The 15596-nt window shown below is 50.5% G+C and overlaps 1 protein-coding gene across 1 annotated transcript in view; it reads right to left on the bottom strand.

The window, feature by feature from the left end:
• The window catches only part of LOC140198389 (leucine-rich repeat and calponin homology domain-containing protein 4-like), a 68689-nt gene extending 56020 nt beyond the window's left edge, over positions 1-12669 (bottom strand). The window contains exon 1 of the mRNA XM_072259485.1: positions 12366-12669. Within this exon, the coding sequence (XP_072115586.1) occupies positions 12366-12669 (304 nt within the window). The remainder of the gene's footprint in view (positions 1-12365) is intronic.
• Positions 12670-15596: the final 2927 nt, after the last annotated feature.

The raw sequence follows: 15596 nt of genomic DNA, 5'->3' as shown, positions 1-15596 counted from the left end.
TTCAATCGTTGAACTGAACTAAACTGAACATTCCCAGACTGTTTCAATAATGTTGTGCTTTGATGTTTTGTATTGTGTTTTTCGTCTGACTTTTTGCTGTTTGTGCAATTTGTTTCTTTTTGGTGTTCTCTTTTAATGGATTCCATGGCTCAGCTTTGTTTGGGTCCTGACTCTGGAATCCAGTTCCTCAACTAATAAAGGCAGACATTCTGTTTGCCTTCTTTACCATCCCATCACCCTCTGCAGTCACTTTCAGGGAGTGATGAACTCTTTGCACAAGATCTCTTGACACATCAACACTGTTAAGGGTCTCTCCCTCCAATAGTGCAGTCAACATTCAGTGCACTTCCTCCATGTCAAGGACATCCTCAGGATAGAAGATCAGAACTGGCCACAATCCTCCCAATAAGAGCCCATGCCATGACAGAGAGACAGTGGGGCAGCGATACTTGCCCTTCCTATAAAGCGAGGAATTCTGGGAATGTGGGCATCTCAGATGGAGGGAAGGCAGGGGGGAGGCCTAGCTTCCAGCTGTATCCATAGCAACGGACTACCAAAGGCCGCAATCCTTTGTGGCTGCCTTCTACACAAAGCTAATATTTACCTCAGTAAATTAATCCTGCCACTTTATTTCTGAGAAACAGCAGTGGTTACCATGGTAGGTTACAAGCCTTCGCTTGCTTTGATGGTAGAAGCCTGCCAGCCAGTTGGGATTAGACTCCCTGCCTTTCACAGGCCGGTTTAGGTTCCAGACAGGGCGTAGTGACAAAAGAGAAGGAGCCACAGGGGTGGGGGACGTCCATGGTAACAAGACACCAGTACAGAACTAACTGACGGCAAGGGACTGTGCCTGGCATGTCAGGGTGGGAGAGGCAGTAGGGATTTAGCTCCCTGTGATTCTGGCTGGGTGGGGCAGAGAGACACTCCCCACAAAACTGGTCATTTCCACTCTGACGGCACCATTATTTTTGTCCTGGTGGCCATCACAGAGAAAGAGGGCTTGATGGAACTCAGCATGGCACACGTACACGCATGGAGAAATGTGCAGAGTCTACACTGGACCCCCACCCTATACACACACACACAGTGTCTACACTGGACCCCCACCCCTATACACACACAAGGTCTACACTGGACCCCCACCCTATACACACACACACACACAGTGTCTACACTGGACCCCCACCTCTATACACACACACACAAGGTCTACACTGGACCCCCACCCTACACACACACACAGGGTCTACACTGGACACCCCCCCTCCCCTACACACACACAGGGTTTACACTGGACCCCACCCTGTGATCCAGGGACCCGAGGAAGGTCTGAACACAATACATCACAGGGTACAACCTGCTGCTTGTCTCTAGCCGCTTTACGAGAACATTGGATGATAAGATGGAGTCCTGACCACAATCGACCTTGTTATCGACGACCTGCACTGCACTTTCTCTGCAGCTGTTGCACTTTCTTCTGCATTCTGATATTGTTTTACAGTACTGTACCTTGTTCTATCACAGTGCACTGTGTAACGATTTGATCTTTATAACACTGTCCAAGACAAGCTCTTCATGCTTCTCCGTACACATAATCCAATCGACCAAGCTGCCATCAGCCTGACAGCAGGGCTGGTGGGGACAGGGACAGGGACAAGGGGATTCAATTCAGAGACACTCCCCTCCCACCCGCCCTCTGGTACCAACACAATTACTGACCTGACAGTGTCCCTGGTCCTCCACAGGGACCAGGGACTTACCCAACCTCCACAGACACAGGCTCTCCCCTAAACCACAGGAGACAGACTCACCCTCCCCCAGGACACAGGCTCCCCTGTCCATGAACCCCCACCCCCTCCCACACACAGAGACACTCACACACTTCTCCCCGAATGCCCAAACCTCTGCCCCCATTACACAGAGACTCCTCAGCCACAGATTCACCCCTCCCCACGGCCATACCACACCAACCCCACCCCCATGTCACAGACCCTATCCCCAGGATACAGACACGCCTCTCCTCCCCCACCCCAAATGAAACACAGACTGTATTTTCTGACTAGGCTGGGTCTCCATCTGTCCCTGCCTCAGGAGATTTACTGAAACGTGTTTAAAGATCGTGTCAGGAACACAATATCAGGCACCACTCGCTCCCCCTAACCCAGCCAATCTCAGGAACCGAGACCAGCAAGTTACTCTCTGCCCAACCCCTTTACTGCAACCAGCCACCCCCGCCAGGACTGGGGTGGGGGGGGGGGCGGGGGGGGAGTTTGCTTGTCCAGCTCCAGTGGGCAAGTCCGAGGTGGGGGAGAAAGAATGGTTCACATGAGCTGGTAAATTTGGATGCTGGTGGGTTAGCACAGACAGTTGGGTAGAAGGGCTTTATAGCACCAGCGACCCAGGTTGTTTGTAAGATACTGGTATGTTCTTCCTGGTGACCATGGGCTTTCCTCCCACAGTCCAAAGACATACAGGTTGGGGTTAGTAAGCTGTGGACAGGCTCTGCTGGTGCCAGAAGCACAGTGACACTTTCAAACTGCCCCGAGCACAAACTTCAGACTGTAGACACAAGTGATACATTTCACTGTATACTTCGATGCACATGTAATAAATCAAGCTGATCTTTGCTTCTCTTTTCAGGGCCCAGTTCTGAGCTGTGTGATTTGCTGTGCAGCCTGTCAAATCCCAGACACTGTGCAACATCTCCTTCCTGCCCCACACCTCAGACACCACCTCCCTCAACCTCTCCAGCAAAGGGTCAGCCTCACTCCACCAGTGTACAAGATATCAGCAATGGCCAGGGTGAAACCGGCCCTGACATCCAGGACATTTTCAAAAGGCGATGCTTCAAGAAGGCAGCATCCGTCACGAAGGACCCCCACCACCCAGGGCATGTCCTCCCATTACTACCATCAGGGAGGAGCTACAGGAGGCTGAAGACATACGCTCAACATGCTGGAGACAGCTCCTTTCTCTCTGCCATCCAATTTCTAAACGGCCCATGAACACTACCTCGCTATTCCTCTTCTGCATGATTTCTAATACAGATTTTTTTCCTCTATTGCACCGCACTACTGCTACAAAACAACAAATTTCACAACCTAGGTCAGTAATAATAAACATTCTGATTCAGATTTTAACTACCCTTACTATCTCAGACAGGCCCTCTTACTGCTACCAGAGAGATGCTACAGGAGCCTGAAGACACACACTCAGCGTTTTTGGAACAACTTCTTCCCCTCCGCCATCAGATTTCTAAACCAGTCCAAGAACAGTACCTCACTATTTTGCTGTCTTTTTGCACTAGTTATTTAATATTTTATATTTCTTGTTACAACTTAGTCTTCAACAAAATCCTGATTCAAGTCCAGTTCTGACTTAAATGTGGGGTCCGTAACCCTGAAGCAAGCAGCCAGGTTAGTCACTAAGCGAATGTGAACTTGCACTCATGCAGCCCCACTGAAGGCTGGAGACGGACGCCCATCAGGAAGGGGGACAGTAAGCCTCTCCTGGCTGGGGCAGGCTGATTCCCAGTGAGAACGTCCACAAGGCTTCAGTCTGTGGCCCGGAGACAGCTGAAGCATTGGCAGTGGGGGTGGAGGGTGGACTCTGCCTGGAGGCCAGCTGAGGAACGCATTGCTTAAGTTCCAGAGAACTTGGAGCAGCTGCTGCTGATCGGACACAAGTCAGGGTCCTGGGCTCTGAAACCACAGCAGCCTCTCCCTCACCAGCCAGCATCCTCATCCTGCAACTTTTGACACAATCTCCAATCAGTCACCTCCTCATATCCCTCCCTCCCTCCTCACTCAGCAGCAGGGGCCACATGGCCAAGCAAAAGGATCGGGGGGGGGTGAGCCATGGGGCAGACATCACCCAACAGAGGTCGGTGAGGGGTGCTGGACAAGTACTGGTAGTCCACAGATGACACTGACCTAGGAGAGGCACCGGCTCTGATCAATGGGACAGACCTCTGGCCTCCAATTTCCTACTGACGGGGCAAAGCCAGCCGTAAAAGGGCAGGGGGGGGTGAAGAGGCTGGAGGGGGTTATAGAAATGGGGATGGGTAACTGGGCTGGGGGGGGGGGGTGTGTCCACAGATACGGGGAGGTGTGTCAGGTATAGTGATGGTCACAGAGGCAGGGAGGGGAATCGGATCACGTGGCGGTCGCGGGGAGGGGAATCGGATCACGTGGCGGTCGCGGGGAGGGGAATCGGATCACGTGGCGGTCGCGGGGAGGGGAATCGGATCACGGGGAGGTGAATCGGATCACGTGGCGGGGAATTGGATCATGTGGAGGGGAACCGGATCACGTGGCGGTCGCGGGGAGGGGAATCAGATCACGTGGCGGGGAATCGGATCATGTGGCGGCCGCGGGGAGGGGAACCGGATCACGTGGCGGCCGCGGGGAGGGGAACCGGATCACGTGGCGGCCGCGGGGAGGGGAACCGGATCACGTGGCGGCCGCGGGGAGGGGAACCGGATCACGTGGCGGCCGCGGGGAGGGGAACCGGATCACGTGGCAGGGAATCGGATTATGTGGCGATCACAGGGAGGGGTGTCAGGACTGGTGGGGGGGGGGGTTATAGAGATTGGAGGGTTGTGCGGGGTCACACAGACAGGGAGTGGATTAGGGGGCTGGTCACAGGGACAGGGTCACTGTGATGGCTGACTGACTGGTGTATGTCCGAGCGTGGCCTGCGGGTGGTCACGGGAGGCAGGGACCGACTGCGGAGTTCAACAGCAGCAGAAAGAGGAAGCAGTGTGATGCAAGAGCAGGCCTCAGCTGCAGTAAGAGAGGCAGGAACTACTGTAGCTGGAGGCTCTCTCGTCCTTGCCCAAATCCCGACCCACAGCTGTGGCGAGTGAGGGCAATCCCCACCGTCCTCTCACCCTGACCACTCCCCACCGTGGGGCCGAGTTTCCCCACCCTCTCGGGTGATTGGGGGGGTGGGTTCCTCCCAGATGGCGCACAGGAACCCCTCACCAGCGAGCAAAGCTTAGAGTTCATCTGATCACGTGGGACAAAGTGGCCTGTGTGGAGAGGGGTCAGAATCAGAATTGTCACCACTCACATATGTTGTGGAACTTGCTCCTTTGTGGCTGCAGCACAGTGTTAAACCAAAAGCAAGCTACAAACTACTATTAAATATACATACAAAAACTCAGCAAATAGAGAGCAAAAATAGTGAAGTAGTGTTCATGGCTTGCATGATTATCTCTGCAGATCATCGACGTTGCACTGTGTGGTGAGGGAAAAAAACAACAGGAAACAAATGCATAGTGCAAGACAACTGGCAGAGGGAGAGAGAAAAAACAGGCCATCCTGCCCATCACTCATTCCTCTCCTGCCCCTGGCTCTGAGCCTCTACCCCCAGCCCCTGCACACTTGTCCCAGGGGGTGCAGCTGGAGAGTGAACAATGATGAGTGAGTGTGTAAGTTGTCTCTGGGCCTCAGCCTTCAGCCCGACTGCCATACTACGCTAACTTCCTCCCCCCCCGCCCCGCCCGGTTCACACAGGATGCGGTTTCGTCTGCACACAGGGGCTTCCTGTCATTGGCACAGGAGCAGGATGCAGGGTTTTGGGGTGAGGAGGGGCTGCTTTATAGGCACCCGTTAGTCTCAAGAGACCATGGATTTGCGCCTTGGAAGGCTTCCAGGGCGCAGGCCTGGGCAAGGTTGTGTGGAAGACCGGCAGTTGCCCATGCTGCCAGTCTCCCCTCTCCACGCCACCGATGTTGTCCAAGGGAAGGGCATTAGGACCCATACAGCTTGGCACCAGTGTTGTCGCAGAGCAATGTGTGGTTAAATGCTTTGCTCAAGGACACAACATGCTGCCTCAGCCAAGGCTTGAACTAGCGACCTTCAAATCACTAGACAAATGCCTTAACCACTTAACCATTTTGTGCATAGGCATGATGATGAAGACATACACTGGGAACATTTAAAAGACTCTTAGATAGGCACAAAGGTGACAGAAAAATGGAGGGTTATGTGGGCGGGAACGGTTAGGTTGATCTCAGAGTAGGTTAAAGGGTCAGCATAACATTGTGGGCCAAAGGGCCTATACTGTGCCGTAATATGCTACGTTAATGGTGCAAAGGGAGATTTACCAGGATGTTGCCTGGATTAGAGAGCGTGTCTTATAAGGAAAGATACAGCGTCCGAAGATTTTTCTCTTTAGAACAAAGAAGAATGAGAGGCAATTTGATAGAAGTGTACAAGATGGTAAGAGGTACAGATAAGAGTGGACAGCCACAGACTTTTACCAGGGAAGAAATGGCTAATACAGGGGGGCATTATTTTAAGGTGATTGGAGGAAAGTTTAGGGTGGAAGTCAACGACAATTTTTTTTAATACACAGAGTGGTGGGTGAGTAGAATGCCCTGCCAGGGATGGCGGTGGAGGTTTATACATAAACATTAGGGACATTTGAAAGACTGTTGGGGCTGGTACAACATTGTGGGCCGAAGGGCCTGTACTGTACTGTAGAGTTCTATGTTTTATGAATCAAGTGGAATCGCACAGCTCCAGTTTCACCCAGATTTATTACATTAACTCCACGGTCCACGCTCACCACAGAGCCCTGGATCCCCAGCTCAGTATCAGGACCAGCTCAGCCTGTACGTCAGTAAAAAGCATCTGCCTCGAATAGACGACTGACAAACGAAACCTCCAGCCACGGCAGGAGACAGAACAAAAACAAGATCATTCAACATAATCACAAATTATTTCAGATTCATTTTATTTTTTACGTGTACATCGAAACAGTGAAACAACCCACACATAAGTGTTGCCAAACATTCAGACTTAGACCATCAGTAGGCAGCAATCAGGAGCAGGAACCCTGGCTAATCCCACCACCACCCCCTCCAGCCTCGGAATTACTGCACAGTGGCTCAGAGCAGGAACTCTGGCTAATTCCACCGCTCCCCCCACCCCCCGCATTCTCACTTGCTAATCCTGGGGTCAATGGACAGTGATCATGCACAGGAACTTATTCCAAGACTTGGTAAATTCCTGCCTTAGAGAGGCTCTACTCAATGAGGGAGGTGTCTTTTTTATTTATTCATTCATTTACCGGATGTGGGTGTCGTCAGCCAAGCCAGTTTTTATTGCTCATTCCTCGTTACCCTTGAGAAGGTGGCGATGAACTGCCTTGAACAGCTGCAGTCCCTGAGGTGTAGGTACTATTTTGACCCTGTGACAATGAAGGAACGGCGATATGTTTCTACGCCAGGAAGGTGAGCGACTTGAAGGGGGATTTCTAAGTGGTGGTGTTCCCAGTTATCTGCTGTTCTCGTCCTTCTAGATGGTAGTGGTCGTGGGTCTGGAAGGTGCTGCCTTAGGAACTTTGGTGTGTTGTTGCAGTGCATCTGGTAGATAGTGCTCACTGCTGCAGCGTCTGGTGATAGCCTGAGAACAATGTTCCCAGGCAACGCCAAGATTCCCTCTGAGTGTCCTTGGAAGTGTTACTTATCTCAAGGCAATTGCTGATAAACCCTAATCTCTACTGCTACGCAACTCTTCGCTCTGGCCACGGATTCAGTTCCCAGTCTGCAAGGACCAGATTCTGGCTACCAAATCCAATCTGTCTCAAACCCTGCTCACTTTGGAATTGAACTCTGCTCTCCCTCACTGCAGCAGAATATCAAGGTGGAACGAGTAGTGTTCTCATTGTGCAGAGAACAATTCCAGAACCAATAGGATGCTCACACAGATCAAAGTCCACCAGTACGGCTCAACAGTCCACTACAAGGCAACACCACTCTGAAAGCAGGATGCAAAGACCCCAAACTTTTAAACAAATCACCTGGGCCCTAAAGATAAGCTTTATTTGTTACATGTACATTGAAACACCCAGTGAAGTGTATGGAATACCACAGTCTGTGAATACTCTGGGTCCGACACAATACGCTCACAACTCACTAATCCTAACCTTTAGAAACCAGAGCACACGGAGGAACCCCACACTGTCATGGGAAGAACATGCAAACTCTTTACTGAGAGCAGCAGGAACTGACGCCGACCAGTGACCAATGGCACTGTAACAACGACAATACTGTGTACTACTCACTGCCATTCGGACACAACTCCCCTGTGCCCCTCTGGAGGTTTCACGGAAGGTGTGCTAACACAGCTCTGAGGCAGAGACACGAAACACTCATCCTCGACTGGAAGAGCAAACTAAGAGGTGCGTGGGGCGTGGCAGAGTCAGCCAGAGAAAGCCCATCTAGAGGAACAGGTGAGACAAGAGGCAGCGAGAACACAGACCAACTGGTTGATCTGTATTCGTGCTGCTGGCTTGCGTAGATCTGGCACATCATCTAAAACTTTGACTAACTTCTATAGATGTGTGGTAGGGAGTATGACTGGTTGCATCATGGTTTGATATAGAAACATCAAAGGCCAACAACAGAAAAGCCTGCAAGTGACAGACACACCCAGCGGTCACAGACAAAACCCTCCCCACCAGCAAGCACATTTATAAGGATCTGCCACAAAAAAGTCCCATCCATCATGAAGGACTGTCTCCATCTAGGCCATGGTCTCTTCACGTTAACCATGGTGAAAGGAAGTACAGCAGCTTTAAGCCCCACACTACCAGGTTCAGGAACAGTTATTACCCTACAACCAGCAGACTCCTGCACCGGCTCCTTCACTCACCACAACTCGGAACTGATTCCACACCCTACAGAGTTTCAAATATTCTGCAGCTCGTGTTCTCAGAATAAATTTTTAAATTTACACAATTTGTCTTCTTTTGCACATTGGTTGTTTATCAGTCTTTAGGTATAGTTTCCGTAAGTTCTACCCTATTTCTTTATTTTCCTGTAAATGTCTGCAAGAAAATTTACTTTGACATTTGGCTGGAGTTTAAGCTGAATTCAATTTAAACAAACATCAAAACAAGACCGATTTCAGTGGAGTTACCACGAGGCTGTGGAACTGACATTACAACACATCCAACTCATCCTATTGGGAGACCAACCGACCACAGGAAGGCAGGGCCAATGATCACCCCACACTGACACAGGCCACAGTCCAAGGAAATGCTAGCCCAGCAGGCCGGAGACGATGCCCACATCCCCTGGATAATTGGCCTAAACTACAGGGTCTAAAAGAAGAAAATGAGGCATTTGATGTCATAAAAACTTAAAGCTAACATCTCTGTATTTGAATATTTATCTGTGTGCTGAAGGACCTGGAGGGTGGAGTCAGACCCTGGCGATGATTGCTGAGAGACCAGCCTCGCTGCCTCTGTTTTTAAAATCAAAATAAACTTTATTCACAATAGAAGATTACTTTAGAAGAATAAAACTTGCGATGGTGTTTTATTCTGTTCCGTTACATTCCTGAAAACCAACAGGGCTGTTGCCAGTCCTGTGGCGGTACACCACTACCATAATTGAAGGGCCGCCTCATCTAACCCACCCATCTCTCTCCAGTAGTGGGAGAACCCTATACTGTGGTCCTGCACCAGGCTTCAGTGCTTTCCCCAATGTGACCTTGCAGCCTGGAATGTGGCAGTTAGCAGCTATCCGCTATGGACACCTCAATGTCCCAGTTAAGGCTTGAAACTCTAGAAGGTACAGGTGATGCCACACTGTGCAAACCTCTGCCCCAACCCTCACCCTTACATTCCACATCCCTTCCAGTGGTAAGGAGTGGTTCCAGATATGGAGCACAACTTAACGACACTTCTCATTAGCAAAACAAGTACCAGGAGCTGTGGGAGGCCATTCTGCCCTCAGACCTATGGTGTCAACAAGACCAGTGCCACTTCCCTGCCTCGGCCCCACATCCCACCTAATTGTTTGCACTACGGCCGGGTATGTAAACATCAAGGCCATGGAACGAAAAGGCTACCAAGACACAGCCCAGTCCATCACAGGAAAAATACTCCCAACCAATGAGCACGTCTACAAGGTTGTCACCATCCATGACCAAGGACCCCTACCTCCCAGGCCATGCCCTTTTCTTGTTACTACCATCAGGCAGACAGTACGGGAACCACAGGGTTCAGGGACAGTTAATACACTGCAACCATCAGGCTCCTGAACTGGCGTGGACAACTCTGAACTGATTCCACAACTTACAGACTCTTTAGACCAGGGAGTCCCAACCTCTTTTATGCCATGGAGCCCTACAATTAAACAAGGGGTCTGTGGACTCCAGGTTGAGAATCCATGCTTTAAACTCCAAGATGATAAGACATAGGAGCAGAATTAGACCATTTGACTCTGCCATCCCATCATGGCTGATTTATTTTCCCTCTCAACCCCATTCTCCTGTCTTCTCACTGTGACCCTTGACATCCTGACTAACCAAGAAGCCACCAACCTTGATTTTAAATACACCCAGTGAATTTATTACTCATGTGCTCAGTATTATTTATTATTGGCACAGTATGTCTTCTTTTGGACATCGGTTGTTTGTCAGTCTTTGGTTATGTATAGATTTTCATAAATTCAATGACAGCGTATACGTAGCTTGATAATAAATTTACTTTGTACTTCCAATACCCAGAAATCAATCAATCTCAGTTTTGAAAAACTCCATGACTTACACAGAAGAGTGCCAAGTTCACCACCTCTGGGGGGTTGTGGGGCAGGAGGGGTGGGGAAGAAGGCTTCAGCTGTTTGGTTCTGAATGGTGAAGCCTGGTTTCTTTCCAGAGTCAGGGAAACACTCTCCCCTACAACCCTGCAAGCATGCGGTGTCGCAGATAATTCCCCCACCATCCAGAGCACATTGTAGCTCCCAGACACTGGAGCACACAGAAATCCTGCAAATAGGAATACGACAGCCACCAAAACCGGCTGCCTGGTGAGGGGTAGGAGAAGACTGGTGGGGAAGGGTGGGGTAAGAGAATATCTGTCACCAAGCTTCAGAACAGGGAGGATGGCTCCCCAACCACCACTCCAGCCCCGACAGCTGTTCTCACCCTGTGTGATCCCCGTCACAAGGGCAAGTTTCCAAACCGTTCTCTTGGGGTGGCGGGTCCATGAACCCCTAAAACTCCAGCTGCGGGGGGGGGTGCATAGACATCTGGAGTTCTGGGGAGTCCACAGACTGACCTCTCACTGGGAGGGGAGACGGAACAACGGTGGCTGGGATCAGTCACAGACAGGGACAAAACTCAAACTGGCAACACACAGCCTCTCCGAGATGTATCCAGTCAACAACAGGCGGCTGGTGTGACACAATCCTCCCCAACAAGCGAACAGGAGCTCAGATTACATCCTATGGGGGGGGCATCAAAGAGGATGGAGTGCTGGCTGGGGGATTGGAGGAGGGGGAAAGGGCGAGAGGGGCTGTTGCTTGTATTGTTTGCTGAACATTGTGGGCATGCTGTGTTGACAGTGGCGACAGCACATCCCAGGACGGTGCTGGCTACTAACATATTTCACTACGTTTTTGTGCGTGATAAATAAATCTGAATCTGAATGAGGTTATGGGAGGGGAGGGAGGGACAGTGAAGGCCAAGGCAGGGGAGGAACCAAGGGAACACAGGAACTTGCTTCCCACTACATCAGGGAGAGGAGGCAATGGCTGGGCCACAGCAACAGTCAGGATGTGCACAGTGGGGCCAAGCTCACCAATGGCACCAACAGGAGGCTCTTGGGCACATCCCTGCCATTCACATCACAGCCTATATCCCACATGGGTACCCATCTCCACAGACCCAGATCTCCCTGGCATTAAGAGTGTCCACACGCCACCCCCACCATGAATATGGCGAATGAGAACCTCTCCCGCCTGCAATGAAGAGGATTCCATGGGTTGAGCACCCTCAGATGAAGTTTCTCAGCAGCAGACCCTGTACCTCAAAGCTGGGACCTCTGGTTCTGGACTCTCTAAGCACTTGAAATTGCTCCACCCCTCCAACCCCTTATCTAGGTCTGTCCCATCCTGCTTAGGACTTCACAGGGGACTGCAAGAGCCAATTGTTAGAAATCCAGGGAACATCAGCTGCACTTCCACGGCCTCCTCCAACACATCCCAGAGCAACCTGGAAATCAATTCCCAATAAGATTGGAGAGCCAGGGGCCAACCTGGAGCCAGTCCATAGATGCTGCCTGGCCTGCTGAGTTCCTCCAGCATTGTGTCCAGGTCAATGACAACAACGTCTTGGAGGAGTGGGGTGGGGGAGAAGGAAATCACCAGGTCGACCAGATAAAGGATTAGCCCCAAACCCTCAGCATCATCAAACCTATCCTCACCTCCTCGATGGACCCTTTCCCCAAGTTTCTACACCCAACTTCCACTTTTTTCAGACCTCCCTACCCCTCCTTCCCCTTCCCTTCCACCACCTCCCTCCTCCCGCCTTCCCCGGGGAGTCCCGCTCCCCCGCCTCACTCACCGGCCTGGATCACGTCGGACAGGTCATAGTTGCTGGCGGCCCGGGGGAACTCCCGCAGCTTCCTGTTGCTGAGGTTCAAGATGCCAGTGCCCGCTGCCTCGTCCAGCGCCTTCTCCAGGCTGCGGGTCAGGTTGGCGCCACTGGTGTCGGCGGGCAGAGGCTCCTCGCCCGGCGCCATGCCCGGACCGTTCTGTGACTGCGCCCAGACGTGGCGCAACCTCGCCGGGACACACGGTAACTCTCCCCGGGTTACACCGTAACTCCCAGTTAGGTACACAGTATCCGCGGCCGACCCGACTGACATCAACCTCCACCAATCACAGCACAACTCCCTTCAACCAGCGGCAAATCACAGCACGACTGCACCATGGGGGCGGGACTGTTTTGTCGCTGATTGACAGCATCCAAGGCCAATAAATAACGGACTTGCCAGCTACCTCGCCAATAGCTGGTAGGTTGGATCTAGGCGTCCCTAGACAATGATTAAACCAATAGCAGAATTGGGGAATTGCAGTCTGGACCAATGGGAGGAAGAGAATCGTCACTGAGTGAGGAAGACTCAGTTCAGCCAATCAGTGCATAGCTAGTAGAATCTTGAAAATAAGGTCAACCGAGAGGGGAAGGGAAATGAAGCAGAAAATGTTAAGGACACTCAGCAGGTCGGGCTGCGTGTGTGGAGGACGAAACGGGGGCGATGTTTTGCTCCGAACACTTTCATTGAGTGGATAACGACCCTGAACTCTCCAACTAGCGATTCTGACCTAAAAGGGATAGAAAGAAGAGTTAAACCAATACACGAGGCTACCGAGAAGTTAGCCAATCAAAAAGGGAATATTTTGACTGGCAGAAAGCGGGAAGTTCGGAGCTATTACGTTATTGGCTGCACAGAACTCAGTGACGTGATTGACGAACGAGGAGTTGGGCGCCATTATTCTGGGGAAGGATGGGGTGCAGGATTTGAGTGGGATGTTGGTGAGGGGTGGCTGAGAAGGAGGTGCTAGTGAGGACTGGGGGAGTGAATGGTGTAGGGGTTGGGATGTTATGTTGAAGTGTGTAAGAGGTTGGTGATGCAGAATTTGGAATATTGTGTCTGGTTCTGGTCGCACCTACAGGAAAGATATCAATAGGATTGAATGATTGCAGATAAAATTTACAAGGATGTTGCCATAGAAACGTTGAATTGGTCAGGATTTTATCCCCTAGAATGTAGGAGGGTGAAGGGTGATTTGACAGAGGTATATACAAATTATGATGGGTATATATAGGCTTATTGCAAACAGTTTTCCCCCCACTGATGCTGGGTGAGACTAGAACTGGAGGTAATGGTAAGGGTCAAAGGTGATTTTTTTTTAAGGGAGACAGGAGGGTGGTGCAAGCGTGGAATGAGCTGCCGCCGGGAGTGGTAGATACAGGTTCAGTTTCACCACTTAGGAGAAGTTTGGTTAAGTACATGGATGGATGGGGTATGGAGGGCTAAGGTGCAGATTCAGGTTGATGGGACTAGGCAGAATGGCAGTTTCGCATGGACTAGTGGGGCTGAAGGGCCTATTTCTGTGCTCATGACTCTAAGTGAGGAGTGGGCTGGACCGTGGATGGTGAGGAGGTAGTGGTGGGCAGTGTGAGAGGGTAGTGAGGACTGGCTGATGAGGTATCAGTAGTGCACAGTGAGGAATGGGGGGATTAGACTGTGGTCCTCCCTTGTGCAAGAGCGGGTTCTACGTCCAGTGAAACGATGCAGGTTCGGATCTGAGGGATACACTTCAGTGATAAAGAAAAAGTAAATTTATTATCGAAGTACATGTATGTCACCATTTACTACCCTGAGATTCATTTTCTCGCAGGCATTAACAGGAAAGAAAAGAAACAATGGAATTTATGAAATAAAATTGGCTGGCTGCTGGGGTTTCCCTTCAGAACAGAGATGAGGAATTTCTTTAGCCAGGGGATGGTGAATCTGTGGAACTGATTGCTACAGACAGATGCAGACGCCAAGTCATTGGGTATAGTTAAAACAGAAGATAGGTTCTTGATTAGTCAGGGTGTCAAAAGTTATGAGGAGAAAGCAGGAGAATTAGGTTGAGAGGGAAAATAAAACTTAGTTGTCTGAATGGCTTAATTCTGCTCCTATACCTTGGGCTGTGGAATCAATTTAGTGTTGAGGCAAGTGAATTTATCCACACTGGTTCAGGAGCTGGATAGTTGTAGGGTAATATCTGTCCCTGAAATAGTGTTATCGGATCTGAGGACCCTATACCTCTTGCCTGATGGTAGTAGCCTCTGGCGAAGCTGGGCATGGAAATGTGAGTATACATCAGGTTCAGGAGCTTTGGAGACAGAGGATGGGGCAGTAAATTATTGGACCCGGGGAAATACCAGTACAAGTAAGTGTTAAGAAATGCTTTGGTGAAAGGTTGAAGGAGGCCATTTCAGAGGTGCTGTCTGCTGGTGGGGGGAGGTCGGAGCCCAAGTTGGAATTCTTGAGTTGTTGCCTGGCAAAGGTGTCAGGTGGAGAACCGGTTTGGAAAGTTGACCATGGGAAGGATGGTGCAGAATTGAGGGGGTGGGGAATGTGGGTCAGTCAGCACAGGATTCATGGGGATGTGGAAACGAGGAGGATGTGAGCCAAGAAGAACTGGAGGAGTTCTCATTTCCAGTGTACAGAAGCGGGAAGGCCAGTCTGGAGACTGGCAGAGGGCTTCAGTGGCAGATGTATACTGTGAGGGGGTGGGTGGGCCTGGCACTGTTACAGCAAGAGAACTGGCAATGGATCGAGAAGGTCAGCTTGGGTGAATCAGAATGAGATTGATTAGCACTGACATATCATGAAATTTGTTTTGTGCCTGCGGTACAGTGCAGTACACAATGTATTGTAAATTACAATGAGAAATACATTTAAGAACTAAATAATTAGTGCAAAAATAGCAAGATAGGGTTCATGGAGATCTGAGATTGCATCCACTGTAGACCAGTAGCAAATCGCAGCTGGTTCAGGCCTTTCATTGACTGTCAACTACATACATTAAAAGTCCTGTTCATTACCAGAGTGGAGGAAGGAGCTGTAAATATTATTGCTGACTCCACCCGCCCGAGCAGTCACCTATTCACTAAATTGCCATCAGGGAGATGCTGCAGGTCCATCACCACCAGGACTACATGTTGTCTCCGAAACTTCTTTCCTGTAGCTATCCAGATTTTCAACCAAACTCAGTCAGGTGTAATACCCGAACTGTC

This window comes from Mobula birostris, chromosome 5 (assembly GCF_030028105.1).
Source record: "Mobula birostris isolate sMobBir1 chromosome 5, sMobBir1.hap1, whole genome shotgun sequence".
Lineage (NCBI taxonomy): Eukaryota > Metazoa > Chordata > Chondrichthyes > Myliobatiformes > Myliobatidae > Mobula > Mobula birostris.
The sequence above is the reverse complement of the archived record's forward strand: the minus strand, read 5'-3'. Positions and strand labels throughout refer to the sequence as shown.